Here is a 22,287-nt window from a genome sequence, read left to right on the forward strand (position 1 = left end):
TAAAATCAGACAGAAATGAGGTACATTAATTAAAATGACTCCTTGCCCTTTCTTTAACTGCCCCCTGCTAAGGGAAAGTCCCTCGATTTGTTTATTGTTCCCAGCTGCAATATTTACCTACCTCAAATTCATTCCAGGTAGGGCACTGGCCCGGGTGAATCCCAGTCAGGGTAGGTGCTAAGCATTCAGACATTAGGGAAGTAAAAGGAATTGACCCAATACAAGGAAAGCACCCACTATCTCACAGAGATAGTTAGGTTCCTTTGCACACATCATCTTATTCAAACTTCACATCACATTGTTTTTCTACCCATTTTACAGATGAGGAAGTTATAGCTCATTAGGGGTTAAGTAATTTACCCAAGCACACATCACTAATGAATAGAAAGCTACGTATTGAACTTGGATTTTTCTGACTTTAAAGTCAGTACTTTTGAATCCTATTCTATTTCTATCCTTCCCTGACTCTTTGATTTACTACTGACCATTTAAAACCTTTCAAAGTGTGGAAAATGTGCCAGCTTTGGTTTCCACAGTGACTTTCTCATACAAAAGCCCGCCCCCATCAATCCTTTCACATTTATCACTTCACACTATCTTTGAGGAATAAAAGGGCTACTGTTACGACCTGGAAGATTTATTGCACTCAGGACATGCTCAGTAAATATTTGTGCATTTGATTTTGATTCAATTTAGAATCCTATGATTTCAGAGTTAGAAATCTTCAGAAATTTGTTGTCCCACTTCCTCGTTTTACAGGTTGGAAAAACGAGACCCCAAAAGTATTGACTTCCCTAAGAAAACACAATAACGGAATTGGAAAAAAATCATTAGTAATTTAGCAAATGCCACTATAGGAAAAATCACTACTGTGACTGAGAAGCCCAGTTTTCTTAGATACTTTCTGGCTTCGACCCAGCCTCAGAGGTATTCACCTTTCTCTCCTTTCCTTTGAGTTCAAGGTTAGGTCCAGCCTCAGAGGTATTCACCTTTCTCTCCTTTCCTTTTAGTTCAAGGTTAGGTCCATCCTGCGCCCCAGTCAGTTTGGAGGACAACCATGTACGGAGCCTCTCATGACCTTTCAGCCGTGCATTCCATCCAAGCTCTGCAAAATTGAGGAGATTGACTGCAAGAATAAATTCCGCTGTGACAGTGGTAATGTACTTTTGAAAAATGTTCAGTCTTCACTAAAAATGACTAAAGTTATTCCAATTGACTCCCAGAGAAAGTCATGATAGAAAAGTCCCACCATATTTTAAGCCTAGGGAGACAGGGATGTTATGCTACCAATTACGTACTATTCATGTGTAAAATTACAGCTTTGAGGCTATAATCATCTTGACCACTTACCTGATTCCTTTGCTCATCAAGAACAAGTTCCCAGGTTCCTACACTGTTATGAAACAGGAGGAAGAGAATGAGGAGGAGGAAACAGAGGAGGAAGCAGATACTTTTAAAAATCGGCTATTAATAAGCACAACTGAAATAAGCAATTGAAAAGGAGTGATGCATTTTAAAATTTTAATATGGTTTATTAAGATAAGGATGTTAATGCTAAGATATTATGTAAAGGGGATGGTTAGAGATGATGTAACAAATTTTCTGGTACGGTCCATTGAATGATTCCAAAGATAATCACAAAAGAGGAGACTGCAAATGATTTAAACAATGGCAACATTCCCTTCAAGTTCAATTCTCATACAGATTCATACATTTTGATATTTAAGTATTGTTAGATTATAATCAAACCTTGAATATACTACTTAATCTATGTATTCTCTTGCTAATTAATAGCTTTCCAAAGCTCAGCATGTTGAACCATATAGGTCAGATTTCTGCAAACTTTTTCAGGAGAAGTCCAGGTGGTGAGTATTTTAGGCTTTGCAGGCCATACAGTCTATGTAGCAACTATTCAGCTCTGGAATCGTGGCATCAAAGCTGCCACGACTTGGCAGTATACAATAGACAGTATATTCAACAAATGAACATGACTATGTTCCAATAGCATTTTATTTACAAGAGCAAGTAGCAGGTCAGTTTTTGTCCATGGGCCATAGTTCACTGATTTCTTGTATAAATAGTCAATTTTAGTTAAAATAAAATTAGAGTTCTGATGAATAAAATCCAAATTATTTGCATACTCTAAAATACATTGAAAAGTAGAACTAGATGGAAGATTTCAAATTCCCATAGAAAACTGACCCCAGACTTGTACATAATGTTTCTCTTCTCTTACTCTTTGCTTCCTGCCTTCAGCTTTACCAATCTTTTCTGAAAGTCAGACAGGAAGGCTGGTTCCAGGGTTTTCTCTCTGTACCTCATCCCCAGAACGGGATGTGAGGGTGAGACATGGGTAGGGAGATATACATTATGCCTATGTAAATAAGGGGCTTCCCAGGTGACCTTAGTGGTAAAGAAACCACCTGCCAATGCCAGAGACACAAGAGATGTGGGTTCGATTCCTGAGTGGGGAAGATCCCCTGGAGGAGGAAACGGCAACTCACTCCAGTATTCTTGCTGGGAAAATTCTATGAACAGAGAAGACTGGCCGGCTACTGTCCATAGGGCCTCAAGGAGTCAGATGTGACTGAGCAACTGAGCAACCAACAACCAACTGGAAGCTAACAAGAGGCAAGAAGGATCTTCCCAGAGTTTTGGAGGGAGCATGGCCCTGCAGACATCTGGTTTAGACTTCTGCACTCCAGAACTAGGAGAGAAAAAGTTTCTGAATTTCCGTTTATAAATAAGGTCATGTCACATATTGACAAAACAGGGAATATGAGAAAAACCTTGATGGCAATGGCTAAGGGGATACAGACCTAAGCACTATATTCAGAATATTAAGATAAAAGTTTAAAACTGATGCACATCAATTTGAAGCTTGAAGGGTAGTTTCTAGAACAGATTACCAGGGAGAATTCTTATATTCAATAGATGATAAATTATGAAATTTATTATGAAAGAGTTTGTTTATGTCAAAAATATCCACAAGTCTGAGAAGTCTTTAGATATATCCATGTGCTATCAGTTCAAAATGAGTGATTTCAGGAAAGTTACTGGTATAGGCACAGCAATCTCTACTTCATCAGTAATACGTCCATAGCTAGTGATATAAACTGAACTATTGAAATGCATCTGTAATGGTTGATAAGCAGCTGCTACCCTGAGCTCTCTTAGTGACCTCTGCCCTACTGTCCAGATCCCTTCATCAGAAATTCCTAGATCTTCCCAGGATCCAACCATTAACTAGTTAATCTCTGGTACAAATATGGTTGGCATCCATTCTGACTGGGTAATGCCATGGGCTCTTGGTTGTTGAATATTCCACTGAAGATGATATACCACTGTACTCTCCTAAAAACATCCACTAATGCCACTCTCAAAGGAATAAAAGATTGGATGGACCATTATTTGTCTGACATATCAGGATGATGTAAGTCATCCTGACAAATATCAGGATGATATTTGGATCAGTTAACAACAGAAAAAAATCTCTATCTTTCCTTTCCACTCTCATGATTGCTCTTCAGAATCTTCCAAGGCTAATTGTATTATTTTGTTTTGTTTAGTTTTTTAAATATTTTCCATGGGTGCACTGTGTCCCTCCATTCTGAACCCTCCTCCCATCTCCCTCCCCACCCCACCCCTCTGGGTTGTCTCAGAGCACTGGCTTTGAGTGCCCTGCTTCATGCATCGAACTTGCACTGGTCATCTATTTTACATATGGTAATATACATGTTTCAATGCTATTCTCTCAAATTATCCCTTTAATGTATGCATGGATCTTTGAGAAGTACCCATGAGGCAAATCCCCATGCACTATGCCAACTCCTCTCAAAGTGCTAACTTTAACACAGAGATGAGAATTTGCAACTGGTTATAAAAATAATATACCATGTAGTAACATAAATCAATTCAAGTAAATAGGAAAATCATATATAATTCTAAATGACTACATAATTCCAGGTGTAAATATATACATGCATGTGTTGGCTAAAGCAAGCTGACTTCTACAAATTCTGTACTATTGAAATGTCCCTTCACCTCTGCCATTCCTTCTTTAGTATAGGATATATTTGTGGCTTACAAATCTTTCCCCTTCCTATTCCATTGTGTTTCCATGACCTGGAACCATTCTCAACTGTGTCCCATCAGTCCTATTTCACACTGCCACCCATTCCTAAACTTCGCTCAAGAGAAGTCCTCCTGCTTTCATCCCTACCCTTGCTAATGTTGTTGTTGCTGTTTAGCCACTAAGTCGTGTCCAACTCTGTGCAACCCATGAACTATAGCCTGCCAGGCTCTTCTGTCTGTAGGATTTTCCCAGCAAGAATGCAGGAGTGAGTTGCCATTTCCTTCTGCAGGGGATCTTGCCGACCCACGGATCAAACCTGAGTCTCCTGAATTAGCAGGTGAATTCTTTATCACTGAGCCACCAGGGAAGCCCACCCTTTTTAACAGAGACTCTATAATATCCCTAAAATTGTTAGCACAAGTTCACAGTGAAGTCAAACAAACCAAAATGTCAGAGTTTGGAACACAGAAAGGTTAACTGCAGAGCCATACAAGGAGATGAGTGGTTCAAGCCCTAAAAACCCCTGAGCTCCCTAAAACATTTCAGTAAAGCATTTTTAAAAGCCAGGTAAGGGAATGGGGTCACAGGATATGTGATCAGCTCATGCACAGTTCTCTGACTGGTTGGTGATGAGGTAACAGGGTTGTGTCACAGAGGTTAACTTTATCAGTCCTTAGGCTCCAGGAAGCCTGGGGCTATGTGTTCATGGTCATAAAGAGGTTAACATCTTCCATTTGGTAGGGGGTTTTCACACCTTTGAAACAACTCAGGACATGTGCATCAAATGTGTGTGTATATTCAGTAGGTACTTCAGAGAGGAGCTAAAGCAGAGGATACGAGAGAAGGCCAGCTGGGAAAGCCCCACAGGGTCCTGCTCCATTACAGAAGTATCAAATGAATAGACTTTCTTACATATCTGGTACCCTGATCACAAACCTAGGTTAATGAGAATTGTACCTTGCATGTGTATCCCTACCTCCATCTGATAAAATGGGAGTTTTAGAGTAAAATATAAAAAATCAGCTCTTGTTCAAGTTTATAAGTACTAGGTTCAGAACTTTTAAAAACTGTGAGATGTGTCATTTTTTTCTCCTTTAGGTAAAGCATCACTATTTCAAACTAAATTACCCATTCTGCACTGCTCTAGGAAAAGCAAACAAGAAAAACCAGAGATGTGTTATTTTTAAAAACTGGGTATCTTTCAGGTTATATCTTAGGACCGACAGGAATTCAATTCCCTCTATATTTTCAGTCTTGGGTGATTATGATGCTCGTACCTATAATAAGTGTCTTGTTATAAAATTTTGAATAATCAAAGGATGATTTAATTACTTTCATTATATTCCACCTTCTTACTGATGATTCCTCAGCTCAGTTCAGTTGCTCAGTCGTGTCCGACTCTTTGTGACCCCATGGATTGCAGCATGCCAGGCTTCCCTGTCCATCACCAACTCCCAGAGCTTGCTCAAACTCATATCCTGAGTCAGTGATGCCATCCAACCATCTCATCCTCTATCGTCCCCTTCTCCTCCCTCCTTCAATCTTTCCCAGCATCAGGGTCTTTTCCAATGCGCCAATTCTTCACATCAGGTGGCCAAAGTATTGGAGTTTCAGCTTCAGCATCAGTCCTTCCAATGAATACTCAGGGCTGATTTTCTTTAGGATGGATTGGTTTGATCTCCTTGCAGTCCAAGGGATTCCCAAGTCTTCTCCAACACCACAGTTCAAAAGCATCAATTCTCTGGTGCTCAGCTTTATTTATAGTCCAACTCTCACATCCATACATAACCACTGGAAAACCATAGCTTTGACTAGATGGGCCTTTGTTGACAAAGTAATGTCTCTGCTTTTGAATATGCTGTCTAGGTTGGTCATAGCTTTTCTTCCAAGGAGCAAATGTCTTTTAATTTCATGGCTGCAGTCACCATCTGCAGTGATTTTGGAGTCCAAGGAAATAAAGTCTGTCACTGTTTCCATTGTTTCCCCATCTATTTGCCATGAAGTGATGGGACTGGAGGCCATGATCTTAGTTTTTTGAATGCTGAGTTTTAAGCCAGCTTTTTCACTCTCCTCTTTCACTTACTTTCATCAAGAAGCTTTTTAGTTCCTCTTCACTTTCTGCCATAAGGGTAGTGTCATCTGCATATCTGAGGTTATGGTTATTCCTCCCGGCAATCTTTATCCCAGCTTGTGCTTCATCCAGTCCGGCATTGTGCATGATGTACTCTGCATATAAGTTAAATAAGCAGGGTGACAATATACAGCCTTGACGTACTCCTTTCCCTATTTGGAACCAGTCTGTTGTCCCATGTCCAGTTCTAACTGTTGCTTCCTGACCTGCATACAGATTTCTCAGGAGGCAGGTCAGGTGGTCTGGTATTCCCATCTCTTGAAGAATTTTCCACAGTTTGTTGTGATCTACACAGTCACATACTTTGGCCTAATCAATAAAGCAGAAGTAGATGTTTTTTTCTGGAATTCTCTTGCTTTTTCTATGATCCATTAAGATTATTAACCCCCCAAAAGTTGAAACTAAGTGCTTTCTGGGGAACTCTTTATTAGTAAAAAAAAAAAAAAAAAATCAACAAAATATATAATTTCCTCAAGCACTTTAGTTGATCAAAATAGTCACTCATAGCTGTATTGAAATGTTGATCACAATTTAAGATAGGTAACGAGATGTGTGTGTATGCGTGAGGGTGCTCAGTCGCTCAGTCATGTCTGACTCGTTGCAACCCCATGGACTGTATAGCCCACCAGGCTCCTCTATCCATGGAATTTTCCAGACAAGATATTCCTGAGTAAAACATTCAATCACTGTTGATGAGACTTGTACAAAATGGTACAGATGCCAGCATTCCTGATTATATGCAAGAGACTGAGGAGCAGGAGACAGGCTATCTGTCATTGTAGACAGAGTGTTTCAATTTCAGTAATATACAGGCACACACTGTTTCCTAGGATCATTATGAAATTCAGCAAGTTTTAAAAGAAAGGGAATTATCTGAGTTGGTACTATTTTCTAAACTCACTCACATAAATTGCTATCTAACACTGTGGTATCCAGGAATTTAATGTGTCCAAAAAATAGATATAGTAAATTGTATGTAGTGAAACTCTTATTATGGTAATTATAACAGTAATCATATATAGTGAATATCTACAATAAAATATTTAATAATGTATAGTAAAGTAGGGGTTTCCCTGGTGACTCAGACAGTAAAGAATCTGCATGCAATGCAGGAGACACAGGTTCTATCCCTGGGTCAGGAATAACCACTGGAGAAAGGATTGGTAACCTACTCCAGTATTCTTGCCTAGAGGGCTACAGTCCATGGAGTTGCAGAGTCAGATACAACTTAGTGACTTACACTTTCACTTTTTTTTTTCACTTTTCAAAATAATTATTTATAGTAAAATATACTGATAGTAAGTGTGCAATTTGATTTTGACAAATATATACACCCATATAAATAACCCCGGATCAAGGTACAGAAAATCTCCATAAACCCCAAAAGTTCCTTGTTTCCTGTTTCTAGTTAATCCTTCTTGTTCTTTTTTTTTCTTTTTTTTTTAATCCTTCTTGTTCTTGAACATGAGATAAAAGACTCAGATGACATGACTCGTCTGTGTCCAGCTTCTTTCTCTCAATATAAAATTTTAGACATTAAGTCACGTTATGTGTACCAGTAGACGTGTGTGTGAAACTATAGTTTTTTAAAAATAAAAGCAGTGACCTTGAGTCTATTATCCTGAATTAAAATTCTGAGCCTCTTGTTAATTTTCTCCTACAGAACATGATTTATGCAGCAAGCTCACTGTAGTGGGAATGGGATTCTAGAGTTATTTCTTTAAGACAATCAGCTCAAGAGTGACTAAATAATTCTATCCAGACTCTTGCAATTCTAAACAAGAGAAAATATCAGTTTGTTATTCCATTTCCTTATTTCCTATCAAAAATAATGAAAACTGGCCCTCTACCTTCCCTTGAAATTTAAAGTAATCACGTTTCAAATCAATACTCTCTTCAATGACCATTACTTGTCAATATTACTATTTCTTGACCAGGTCGCTGCATTGCCAGCAAGTTGGAATGCAATGGAGAAAATGATTGTGGAGACAATTCAGATGAAAGGAATTGTGGAAGAAAAAAAACAGTATGTTCACGGAGCCATAATCCCATCCCTGGTGTACAGTTGATGGGCATGGGGTATGTAACATCTTTTTATCGTTTGGGAAGTAAAACCATTTCAAAACCAGAGCTGGAAGCAGCAATGAAGCAGTGAGACCCACCATTGTCCACATTCCTCATTAACCTCTTACTCCTTCCACTAGTCCTATCTGTCCCTGATACTTGGCTGCCAGGCTTAATGATAAAAATAATTATTTTTAATTTTTAGCTATTTAATAAATTAAAATGATAATTTCAGTTTAGCATTTCCACATTTAGTGCGTAGTAGACAATGTTATGAGTACTTCATAAACATAGTTTGTTTAAAGTCTTATGGCAGGTATTCTTTCCTTCCTGAGTTCCCTCAGGGCTCACCCGTTCACCCTTGGTGGTAGCTGCAATTGCTGATGATTGTGACATCCTTTGTTTACTGATATGGCAGGAAATATTCCATTTCTCAAATGGTTTTTAAGCATCATTCAATGACGGGTATTTTAAAAATCACCATTGTGCTTTGATCTTCTAAAACTTATTCACAATATTTCCCTATTACAATCTTATTTTAAAAAAACAAACAAACAAGCAGAAAAAGAAAAGAAAACAGGAGCTAAGCCTTAGTTGAAAGCATAAGAAAAACCAGTAAAGGTAATTTCTTGTACTCTCCTGTTCTCATGATAAATAATTCTCCCTTCAGTTTTTGGCCAGAAAGCAAATAGTATTATACAGGCTTTTATTGCTTTGTAGTGAGATTTTTAAAGTCTTTACTTGTACTGCCCGACTTGCATAAAAAGAAACCTTGAGGCACTAAAGACAAACAGCAGCAGTTGCAAATACAACCTCATTTGATTAGAATGAAAACTAGCAGCTGTAGAACCAAACTCAAGTATAGCAGAAAGTGGAAAAGTCATTAATCTGGAAGTAAGAGGAGCCCTGTTCTAGACCTGAAAGTGTTAGTCGCTCAGTTGTGTCCTGACTCTTTACAACTCCATGGACTTTAGCCCGCCAGGCTCCTCTGTCCATGGGATTCTCCAGGCAAGAATACTGGAGTGGGTAGCCATTCCCTTCTCCAGGGGATCTTCCTGACCCTGGGATCGAATCTGGGTCTCCCGGATCGCAGGCAGATTCTTTACCATCTGAGCCACCACCTACTTCTGCATTAATTCACAATATTATGACCAAGTAAGTGAACATCTCTCAGCTGTAATTTCCCCATCTCTAAGTTGGATGGCTACAAACTGATTTGAGGTTGTCCTGAGAACTCCTAATTAGAGTTATTTCAACAAGAGTGTTTCACAGCATCTTCTTATCAAGGTACAGAAATGGTTTCCTTTTTTTCTTTTCTTTGGAAGAAAAGCTCAGCCAAAAACTCCCACTGATAATACCATTTTCCAATGTTCTGATTGATTCTGGGTAACATTACAAACTCACCTCTTGTTCAGTTGATCTAGACTCTCGAGTTACAGATGGGAAAGACCACATGCTATGTGTACTTTGGCAGAAGGACCATGTGGGACTCTGCCAACCAGAGCTGTTGTCCCAAGGATTCTCAGAAATGAGCAAAACCCGCTGGCTCAGGGACAGCCAGTCCTCTCCTCGCCTCCCCAGGGATTGAGAGTTCTGAGAGCTGCTTACTGGAATCTCTAATTTTCTGGCCTTAAAATCACGGCTTCTCTCCAACACATTTCTACCCCAAAAAAGAAGCTTCCTGAGTGACTGTCCTTCACTTTTAAATGGCATCTTTCCAATAAAGAATTTAACAAGACATTCCAACATTGCTACTTTGTCAGCATCAGTCACCAGGTCTGAAATCTGAAGCAAGAATCAGGCAATAATTGTGTGTTGTTTGTGTTCTCTCAGGCTCAGACAAGGTACAAATGCATACACACAGATGCACACACACACACGTAGAAATAAATACACAAACACACATGCATATTTATATACAGAAGTTCTAATGAAATTCAAAAAGTTATAAAATATAACATTAACGTCAAATTAGATAAAACACTTTAGAAACCTAACATATTAAAAGCCACCATGTGTTTGAGACACCAAAATGTTTAAAATCAACTTAAATACCACAGAGGCGAGCAGAGAAAATAGAGCCAAAAACTGCTCCATAGCTGACTTCACTTCTAAAAGTCTCCTTGGGGTGCCCTAACAGAGCCATCTCCACAGAAGTCCTATCTTCAGCCTCTGCCAGCAGTGACTACCATCAGAGAGATTCCTCATGACCTAGGAGCCATTTTTCTCAAGCCCTTTCTTGTTTGTGATGAACTTATAAGTACACTGTATAAGGCAGTATAAGATCATCAGTTGTTTTTTCCTCATTGCTGCTGCTGCGGCTAAGTTGCTTCAGTCGTGTCCGACTCTGTGCGACCCCATAGACGGCAGCCCACCAGGCTCCCCTGTCCCTGGGATTCTCCAGGCAAGAACACTGGAGTGGGTTGCCATTTCCTTCTCCAATGCATGAAAGTGAAAAGTGAAAGTGAAGTCGCTCAGTCATGTCCAACTCTTAGCAACCCCATGGACTGCAGCCTACCAGGCTCCTCCATCCATGGGATTTTCCAGGCAAGAGTACTGGAGTGGGGTGCCACTGCCTTCTCCTTTTTCCTCATTGACCCCTCTTAAACCAGAAAGTGAGTCCTAAACACCTGTGTTAGTCATGCTAACTTAAGTACTTTGGAAAGTTTTTCCCAGACCAGCTCCTCTTACATCCTCTCTCAAATGCCCACTGATACAAACTCAAATATGGATGAGAATTTGACTATGAGATATATCTTACAGGAAAAGTAAGAATCATTCTTTTTTTTATCAGTTTTACTGAGATCTGATTGACATGTGGGTTTTCCTATTATGTACATCTTTTATTCTCACACCATTGCCACACCACAACAATTTTGATGCCAGACATAGGCAGGGGGTTCCCCCCACCAAGCAATTGTCTGTGACACCAGGTGACTGCCCCATAATTTAATTGAATTTCAACCTTAGCTACCTGAAGATAGTATTAGATTCATAGGTTAAAGGCGCAGTCCTGCAAGACTGCCGCCACTCCCCCAGAATGTCAGATACTGATTCCAAGTTCAGGTTCGCATATGTGCTTCTGTCACATCGAGATTCCCATAAACTCCTCCTTGGGTTTGATTAATTTGCAAGAGCTACTCATAGAAACCAGTAAAACAATTTACTTAAATTTACTAGTTTGCTATGAAAGAATATGATAAAGGATACAGATGAACATCCTGTTGGGAGAGAGAGGTATGGCAAGGATGTGGAAGGGGCATGAGCTTCCATGCCTTGCTTGGGTACCACTCACCTGCACCTCCATGTGCTCACCGACCTGGAAGGTCTCTGAACCCCATACTTTTGGGATGTTTATGGAGTCTTCACTACATAGGCATAATCCATCAATACCTCTATTTTCAGCCCCTTTCCCCTTTCTGGAGAATGGAAGGTAGGGCTGAAAATTCTAAGCTTTGATTCATGGCATGATCTTTCTTGTGACCAGTACCCATCTAGGAGCCCACAAAGAATCACCTCATTGGAACAAAAGACACTTTTATCACTCAAGAAATTTCAAGGGGTTAGAAGCCTTGTGTCAAAAACTGGGGTCAAAGACCAAATATTAGAAAAAAAGATGCTCTTAGAGCTCTTACTACGTAAATTACACGGGTTTTGGGAGCTCTGTCCAAGAAATGGGCAGCAGACGCCATCATGGGTATTTTCTATTATCTCATCATTGGTTTCCCTGGTGGCTCAGTGGTAAAGAATCCACCTGCAAGGCAGGGGACGCAGGAGATGTGGGTTCAATCCCTGGGTTGAGGGATCCCTTGGAGGAGGGCATGGTAACCCACTCCAGTATTCTTGCCTGGAGAATTCCATGCGAAGAGGAGCCTGGTGGGCTACAGTCACACCAGGTGGTGGGTCTTTATGGTGGGTCACAAAGAGTCAGACATGACTGAAGCAACTGAGCATGCACGCATTATCTCATAATATGTGATTCAGCAATACTAAATTTTTGACAAAAAACTTTTTTTAAAAGAATTAATTTAACAGATATTAATATCTATAAGAACTTGGAAAACAAGTAGCATTCTGGAGAAGTTCTTATCTGCCACAAAACAGTTTCTTAAATACTTGATTTATACTAAGCTAATTAATCTCTCTGTGCTTCAATTTCCTCATTTGTAAATGTGTATAATAATTGTACCTATATCACATGGTTGTCATAAATATTAATTAAATATAATATTAATATCAAATACAGATCAAACAGTACTAGACACAGTAAACATTATGTAAGCATTTGTTAAACAGATTTTAAATATCATTATACTTATTAGTAAAAACAATAATAATAGATTACAATTCTATTAAAATATTACTATTTCATTATTAGCTCTTTATAAGAATTCTTTTACTATATGATAGTAAAGAGAGTGGATCCAGAATGGCATAAATTATGTAGTAATTTATTTCATAATCTGCTTCCAAAGTTTGTGTTGGTTTTGTAAGTCATGAAATAATTATAAACCTAAATTTTATTTCATAGTGAAAGCTTGGAACAATTAAATAAGTGGAATATAGAGAACCTAACAGAGCGAGAGGGGTTGAGTTTTGACTTCCAGATCTTTTTGGATACCTCACCATAAACTGGAAAACATGGGCTTTCCTTCAAGCCATTTGTCAGGAGTCAAAAAATGCCTAAGAGAAGAATTTCTTTCATATAACTAGAATAAATTTTAAAGACTGCTTTACATCTATTGAATTCTTAAAAATTACTCTGTTTCTAGGTTTCATTTCCTGGCAGGAGAGCCCAGAGGAGAAGTCCTTGATAACTCTTTCACTGGAGGAGTGTGTAGAACTGTCAAAAGCAGTAGAGCAAGTAATCCATACCGTGTTCCGGCCAATCTAGAAAATGTCAACTTCGAGGTACGCCAGCCTATCTTGAGGGCATTCCAAGTGCCAATGGTGATTATAAGCTAAATTTCAGTGAAAAAAGAGTCATGAAGGAAGGGACAGAATAAAAAGGTAATGAGCATTCTTCATCGCTATCATGTGCTGACATTTATTCCTTCCACAGCTCAGTAATGTCAGTGTTTTCATCCTTAATTCACAGATGGAAAACAAGGAAACTAATTTGCCCAAAGTTATACATCTATCAAGAAATTGGGTTCAAGATTTAAGCACAACTTTTCCAAATTCTGGAATCCATGCTTTCTCCCATGAACAAATAGCTATAATAGGTCCCCACTCAGATAAATGACTTGGTATATTCAGAATCCTCTACCATAGTTCTCTCAGATAACCACAAAATTTAGACATAAAACACATCTAAAAAATCCAGATGAATTTAAGCATAATGGGGGTAATTCTATTTACCTTCCATCCCATTTTACTAGTTGGTTTGGTTTTCTTTTCATTCTTCTGAGTGATAAGGGGCCGTGTATTATATATTCTTAGAATCTAGCCCAGTGCCTTACACATGATAAGTACTCCATACTTGCTGAACTAAAGTAAACAGTTTGTTTCTTCTCATTTATGATAAGGCAAACAGGAAAGACACGACTTTAATTGTTGTATCCATGCATACAAATTTGACACGCTAGAGAGAATTTCAGAAAATCTAATGATTTCTGAGACCACTTTTCAGATAATATGCATTCAGCAAGTCATTCGATCCTTTAAAAAAAAGATTATATTCATATAAATATAGTCATTTTCCAATTTGACAAACTAAACTTAAAAACCATCTAATACATATTAATGGATGTGGAGAAATATCCTTGGAATCCAACTGCCAAGTTCAAACTCCTTTGGGGAGACTTACCTTGAGAAGTCCCACCTCTGCCTGGAAGTAAATGTGACAAGAGTAACAGGTGACCCTGACCAGGTAAAGAAAATACTCGCTCTCTCGCCACAGATCCAGAAGATGCTAACCCCAGAGGATTCACTACCACCAAGGGAGGTAGAAAAGGCCTTGCTGGAATGCTGAAAAAGAACTCAGAAGAGACATACTTCCAAAGAAAAGATAGCATCAAAAATTCTGTCAATGATGGAAGATGTATTCTATTCTTAAGACGTAGGCTCTCTAGATGGAGCTAAAACCCAAACGTTTATATACATGATTGTTATGTTGAAGGAAGGTTTCTGGCTCCTAAACAACCAATCCATTAGCTTACTTTCAAAATAAATAACCCCCCCAAAAAAATACTGCCTATACTCTCAGCAAGCATCTCTTTTATACAGTTTTACAAGTAAAAACTCTTGGCTCAACACATGATAACAAATATGGACAGAGTTAACACTTTACTCTTAAATAATACTATGAGTTTTACTCAGGTGCCATAACAACCTTCCCAGAAAGAGAAATGAACTTTATGTTCCTCTTATTAATAATAGGAGGTTTAAGATCACTGAAGTTAGAAACTTTCTCAGAGTAATGCAGCAAGTAAATGGCACAGTGGAATTAGAATTTGTGCCAGATAAGACCTTGATAGTAAAGTATCAAGAAAGATATTAATGACTCTGCAACAAGTGCCAGGTCTGAGTACCTGTCATAAACTCTCATTTAAAAGGTATCACCTGTGAAGTTCACCAATGATGTGCTGCTGCTGCTGCTAAGTCGCTTCAGTCGTGTCCGACTCTGTGCGACCCCATAGATGGCAACCCACCAGGCTCCCCCATCCCTGGGATTCTCCAGGCAAGAATACTGGAGTGGGTTGCCATTTCCTTCTCCCAATGATGTGCTAGAGCCAGTTTTTCCAGCTTACAAAAGCCAACTGTTAAATTTTCAGGACTTTTGTAAGCTGATTATTAAACATGACCATTATTAGATATTAAATATATGATCTTATATTAAGATTAAAGATATTAAATTTAAATAAAGATATTAAAAACATATGATAATTACTCAAAATATATCATTTCTCAATTATTTTGGCACATGTGACCATGAATCTATGCTCTTGAAGTTGATTGTATCATAAAAGTACTACGTAATAATTTGCAGGACACAACACTTAACCATCAATGCCAATTGGCAGTCCTTGCTAATTGTTATAAACCATTAGTTTCCCCACCACCCCCCTAAAAATAATAATTTGCTACTGTGTATCTTTTTCCAAGTTTGAATTCAGGAGTATCACATAGGTAGTTAGCTTGAAATCAGCATAGTAGAATATATACAGCAAGAGAAAGGTCAATGCTGTAGTATTAAATCACAGGTTTGTTTTTTTTTTTTCCCCCTCTCAGACAATTGATTTTTAAACGTTTACCAGCAGAATACTGGATCTACCCGTGTAACTTAGTAACCCAAGCCTGCATGCCAAGTTTCAGCAGGAAATACAGCCTGAAATTCCTCATTCAGAAGGAAGTAGATTCTTCTCGTTATCCATGTAGTTCTGAAATTCATTCAGCCTTAAGAAGCTGCCTGAGTTAGTCTCTATCTATATGTCATTGAGTTTTAGATAATATTCAACTGTTGAGGAAGGTCATGGTGATATTTCTTCAAAGATATGGAAATAACCAGAGCCGAGGTCACTTACTTTCCTTACAGTAGCTTACTTTCCACTGACCCCTGTATTACTTTGTTCATGCCGTTAACAGGCATCTGTGCAAATCTAAGCTATTCCTCACTGAAAACAACAGAGGAAGAGAAATTCAGCAGGCATCTGACTTCCATTCTTCTACAGTATCAGAGCATATTGAGACAATAGAAATCATGAGCTGGCCGGTACACAAAGACTAGAGAAGGCTGCTGAATGGAAGGCAGTTGGACAGGAAGTCAGAATGGAAGACGGTAGGAAGAATCCTGCCCCTCAGGGATCTCCCAAGTGCTAAATGCAGAGCTCTGTCACAGTACTACCCCTGCACCAGTCCCCAGAGTTGTATCACTATCTCAGGACACCTCATCTCTTTTCTTAGGAGTTGCTGCTTGCTACTGGCTAGACACTAAGTACTTGCTGTCACCAGCGAAGTACAGAGCACAGTTATCACTAGTCTTTTTGATTCTTACCAATACACTGACCTACCTAGATAACATTTCTTGCTGCATCCTAAAGCCTGAAAGACTTCAAAGGTCTGCAGTGCCCCAAAGCCTCTCTAAATCCCTTGTGAAATTCAGAACTTTAGGCTCTGTCTCTAATCCTCACATCACAAGCAACCAAGTGTCGCCCATCCTGTCCGTTCCCCCAGCCTCTCTCAACTGTTTTCTACCCCTCCCTACAAACCCAGCTCCTTTCTTCAGACACAAAAGTGAAAATGTCGACACATTTCAAGCTCTAGGAGTCATCAGCCCACAAGATCCACAGATAGTCAGGATGGGCTAGAAATAAGATGTAAAATGGGGATTAAAACCTTTTTCCCAGAGCTTGCTTAACATCTCTTTCTGGGAAAAGCTAGGAAGATGAAGCTAATCAGAGCTCGCCAGCTGTTCTTTACACATTATGAAAAGAACTCTTCCTCCTTTTGAAATTGTCTTGGCTTTCCATATTCCTGTTCATGGAACAGCATTCCCATTCATTATTTCTCTCTCTCTCTCCCCACCCCTGCCCCCCCCCCCCGCCCCCACGCACATGAACACACACACATTCACCTCTACTTGGTCAACAACTTCTGTTGATTTACCTCCTAAATATCTTTCAAATCCACCACTCTGTCTCTATCCAACCAATGCTGCCTTGGACCTAGCCATTCTGTTTCAACTGACTTTTTTGCAACAGTTTTTTAAACTGCTCTCCTTGCCTCTACTTTAGCTATAGTTAACATGATCTTTGCAAAACAATCTGCGGCATCCCCAATTTTTCAATCCTTCAATTAATATTGTTAAAGAACTTATTAGATGCAAAATCTTGCCTTTAGAAGTCAATTCAAATGCTTTATCAGAATATACGAGGCCTGGCCCGTTTCCCAGTTCAATTTTTCAGCATTGCTCAGCGATAAACTTGCCTTCTCACCAAGCTAACATACATGGTCAGATTTTCTCTGAGCTTCTTCCCAGGATACCCAATGTCCTTACTTTACATGCAAATATATTTTTTCTTTAGGTCGACACATCTTTTCTTACATGAGGGTTAATTTATAAAACTAAATATTTGTAGCCGAGGTTTTTAAACAAATATTAAAGAAATGTCAGCAACTACATTTAATTATGGTTGTATTGCTTTGTTGTTAATGGATGCGCTTCATTGTGGACATTTTAAAAGCTAACTAGCATGCACTGCAATGTCTCAAAGGAACCCTGAACTTTTGACCGTATTTTACTGTTGAGCAAGACTCTTGCAGCTGGGTTATTTCTTCCCTTGACTAATTGTGCAAGCTATTTAACCATGACATGTGGTTTGCCTCACTGTGCATTTTAATATCAAATAATTTAAAACAAGAGTTTTTTTCATTACCAACAAAACAAGCATTTTTAACATAAAGAGGTACTCTTCAATCAATCAACTTTGCAACTTTTAAAAATTTGTCCAATGTTCTCTTCTTACTAGCATAACCATAGCAAGGGTTTACCTTGTGCTTGGAAAATTCATCAAGTACTCATAATTCAAGTTTCACTGGCTGCTGTTTCTCTTCTTCTCAGACCCAGTCAGATGAAAACCGATCACCACCTACCAGACAGAACCAATGGATTATTGGTGATTTGTTCTCTGTCTTGCAGACTTGGCCAGTGAAGTGCTAATGCCCAGTATATGAATAAGGCTGAGGGGTTCAGGATGGAGCCAGAGCAGAGTAGGACAAGATCTGCCCTCCACTTTTCTAGGTCTCAATTTTCTGAAACATACCTTCCATTAGCTTGCAAAGAGCATCAAATTCACAGGCAGACTAAACATAGGTCTGTGTTCTTGTCACCTCACTAAATCTCAGTTTGGGGTCACTTCCTTGGTGGTAACTTCCCTAGTATTGCCTTTCTGAATTTTATAGTTATTTGTGGCAATCCCCTTGGCAACATAATGCTACTCTCATTGAGTGTCTGCTTGTCTCTCTCCCTCACTAAACTATTAACTTCCTGAAGACACAGACTAATACTATTCCTTGTTCTCTAGGAAAACGGGTCCACAATAACTGTTTACTCAATGCATGAATGAATGAATGATCATTGCATTAGGTGTTCACAAATAGCTCTAATTTCCTGAATTATGTTTTATTTCTTGTGGATTTTCCTCCAGGTGCAAACTAAAGAAGATGATTTGGAAGCAGATTTCTACGACGATTTAATTCCTCTTGAAGATAATAAAGATCAAGAAGCCTTAGGTTCTGGCCTAGCAACGAGCTCTTTTCGTGTACCCATTTTCTATTCCTCAAAGAGAAGTCAAAGCAGCTCCCATTCTTCTGCCTTCAAACAAGCCATTCAAGCCTCCCAAAAAAAGGTAATAAAAGTGGTTCTTGATCTTCTTAATTTCTCCTGAAAAATAACACCAATTCCAGCAATCGTGCAAGGAGAAGGAGATCATTTTAATATCAAATAGTAGGATTTCCAACATAGATTTAAGTAGACTTACTTTTTTGTTGTTATAGCCCACTTCAAAAGTTATAGAGATAATAATGCCTTTTTTGCAAGCATTTGGCTGTGTTTGTGGTTGTGTTCTTGCTATTTTAACTTTTGTCTTATTATTTTAAATGCTTTTCTTATAAAACACATGTAACAGAATTTTGCTTTTTTTTTTTAACATAATCTGACAGTCTAGGGTCTTTGCTGGAGAAATTCAGCCAACTTCTATTTAGTATCTTTCCTGAAATATTTAATCATGCTCCTTCCCTCTTTAATATATTTCACTCATTTAACTTTGTTGCTAGTTTCTTGTTTCTTTACTTTTCTTTGTCACATTTCTTCTTACTTTTTTTGGTCATTTTGGAAGTTCTACTAAACTTTTAAATTCTGCTGGTACTTACCCTTCTCTGGTTAATGCACATAATTAAACCAATGTTTTTCTTTTATTCCATAAAGTGATATATAGCCTCCACCAAAGGATTAATCATTTTTCTACTCCCCGCATTCCATTCCCACAATCTCCAAACATACTTGCTTCTTTCTTTCCCCACCACTACCACCACAAGCCTCCAAAGCCTCCAGTTTTATTGAGATAGTTCAAAACCTTTGTATTCCAAGTTATTCCTAGGGATTGTTTCGTATTCTTTTTTATATTATATATGTTCATTAGTAATTTATTCTGGATCCCATCTTCCCTATTAACAATTCCTCACATAATACTGATAAATTCCAGTCCAGAATATGTATTTTGTACTTGTGTATTACTATGTATATGTGTATGAGTATATATTTTATATAGGTCTAGCACTTTGGCCACCTCATGCGAAGAGTTGACTTATTGGAAAAGACTCTGATGCTGGGAGGGATTGGGGGCAGGAGGAGAAGGGGACGACAGAGGATGAGATGGCTGGATGGCATCACCGACTCGATGGACGTGAGTCTGAGTGAACTCCGGGAGTTGGTGATGGACAGGGAGGCCTGGCGTGCTGCAATTCATGGGGTCGCAAAGAGTTGGACAGGACTGAGAGACTGAACTGAACTGACCTCCCATATACATGCTCATCACCACTTCTTCTTTGATCTTCCCTTTCTTGAGATCCTGTTCTCATGCAATTGCCATATTTTCAGTGTTTTCTTTAGGTAGGATACATGCAAAGTATATTCCCTAAATCCTTATATATATACAAATGTCTACCTTTTAATTGAACAATAAAGATGCAAAATATCTTGACTGGATAAAGAAATCTTGGAACACAGTCTTCTTTTCTTGATAGCTGGTGGATGTTATTCTACTATCTTCTAATTTCTATTGTTACATAGGAAAAATTACATGTAAGCTGATCTTCTTTCTTTTGTTCTCTCTCTGGAAATTTGCAATTTTTAATACTCTAAGCATTGGACTTTATCTACTAATCTTGCCAGGAATTAATGGAACTTTTCAATACATAAAACTGCATCTTCATTGGTTAATCTTTCCTCATATCTTCCTTTTTCCTTTGTTTGCTTGTAAAATCTAGATATGTATTCCAACTCTTAAGTGATTTAGGGGTTAGATTTCTATTAGGCATTTTTAGACATTTACAAGTGTCTTTTAAAATAGTATCTATTTCTCATTACAACCACCACTCTAAGTAGGATTTATTCTTTCCAAAGAGACATATGGGAAGATTGAGTCCTGAATCCTAGAACTTGATGGGAGATGTGAAAAGAATAGACCAAAGTACCACTGTCAGAACCAAAGAGACCAGCACTGGAGGGCACCACTTTATTGCTCTTTATGTTTCTACCATAGTGCCCCTCATATTTTTTATTAATTCATTCATATACTTATGTAGATATGAGTACTTATAATACTTTCGGAGAAGGCAATGGCACCGCACTCCAGTACTCTTGCTTGGAAAATCCCATGGACGGAGGAGCCTGGTGGGCTGCAGTCCATGGGGTCGCTAAGAGTCGGACACGACTGAGCGACTTCACTTTCACTTTTCACTTTCATGCATTGGAGAAGGAAATGGCAGCCCACTCCAGTGTTCTTGTCTGGAGAATCCCAGGGACGGAGGAGCCTGGTGGGCTGCTGTCTATGGGGTCTCACAGAGTCGGACACGACTGAAGTGACTTAGCATAGCATATAATACTTTACAGATAATTTTTCCAAGCATTTCATTTGTCTTCAAAAGAACCCTAAGAGGTAATGTTGTTGTTCACTCAGTCATGTCCAACTCTTGCGACCCCATGGACTGCAGCACGCCAGGCTTCCCTGTCCATCACCATCTACTGGAGCTTGCTGAAAGTCATGTTCACTGAGTTGGTGATGCCATCTGACCATCTCATCCTCTATTGTCCCCTTCTCCTCCCGCCTTCAATCTTTTCCAGCATCAGAGTCTTTTCCAATGGGTTGGCATTAGGTGGCCAAAGTACTGGAGTTTCAGCATCGATCCTTCCAGTGAATATTCGAGGTTGATTTCTTTTAGGATTGACTGGTTTGATCTCCTTGCTGTCCAAGGGACTCTCAAGAGTCTTTTCCAATACCACAGTTCAAAAATATCAATTCTTTGGCACTCAGCCTTCTTTACTATTTAACATGTAATGGTAGATATTTTTAACATCATTTTGCAGATAAGTAGATTGAAGTCCATATATTTATTTTTAATTCAACTGACATCCATCACAGACCTACCCTGCATCAGGCACTATACTCAAATACAAGAAGCTAAGTGACTCGTGATCGTAAAATGAGTAAATGCCAGAATTGGGAAATGAAATCAATTTTCTAATTTTTGCCCACTATTCACATCTACCACACTCTATTTCAAGCTTCTTGCTTATTTTCATCAAACTCTGAAAAGAGTATAGCTCTAGTGATATGAGCATGTAAAAAAAGAACAAAACAGATTTCTTTTATAACACAGATTGTTAGCCTACTTTAAAAATTTTTTATTTATTTATTTTTGACTGTGCTGGGTCTTCGTTGTGACACAGGCTTTCCTCTAATATAGAAAGTGGGGGCTACTCTCTAGTCACGGTGTGCAGGCTTCTCACTACAGGGGCTTCTCTTGTTGAGAAGCATGGACTTGGGCATACGGGCTTAGTTGCTCCACGGCATGTGGGATCTTCCCAGATCAGGAATCAAACCCATTTCTCCTGCATTGGCATGCAGATTCTTTACCACTGAGCCACCAGGGGAGCCCCGGTTAGTTCACTTCTGAATGGATTATGGGTTATATCATGGATTATATGATGCCCCTCACATCCTTCTTTTAGTTTACTGAAAGTCCTCCAGGTTGCATATCCAGGATTGGAAATGACTGCCCAAAAATATAATCAAAGATGAGGAGAGAAATGGAGGTGCTGAAATATATATGTGTGTCCGTGTGTGTTGTAGTCACTCAGTCGTGTCCAAATCTTTGTGATCCCATGGACTGTAGCCCACCAGGCTCCTCTGTTCATGGAATTTGCCAGGCAAGAATACTGAAGTGGATATCCATTCCTTTCGCCAAGGAATCTTCCCAACGCAGGGATTGAAGTCGGGTCTCCTGCATTGCAGGC

The 22,287-nt window shown here is 38.9% G+C and overlaps 1 protein-coding gene across 2 annotated transcripts in view; it reads left to right on the forward strand.

Moving 5' to 3' along the window:
• The window catches only part of C6 (complement C6), a 76,989-nt gene that overhangs the window by 10,100 nt on the left and 44,602 nt on the right, over positions 1–22,287 (forward strand). For both annotated transcript variants that reach the window (XM_027520281.1, XM_027520283.1), the window contains exons 4-7: positions 1,011–1,155; positions 8,144–8,285; positions 13,043–13,181; positions 18,419–18,619. In XM_027520281.1, coding sequence (XP_027376082.1) covers positions 1,011–1,155; positions 8,144–8,285; positions 13,043–13,181; positions 18,419–18,619 — 627 coding nt within the window. The remainder of the gene's footprint in view (positions 1–1,010; positions 1,156–8,143; positions 8,286–13,042; positions 13,182–18,418; positions 18,620–22,287) is intronic.

The sequence above is a fragment of the Bos indicus x Bos taurus genome, chromosome 20 (assembly GCF_003369695.1).
Source record: "Bos indicus x Bos taurus breed Angus x Brahman F1 hybrid chromosome 20, Bos_hybrid_MaternalHap_v2.0, whole genome shotgun sequence".
In the NCBI taxonomy this organism is placed as follows: Eukaryota; Metazoa; Chordata; class Mammalia; order Artiodactyla; family Bovidae; genus Bos; species Bos indicus x Bos taurus.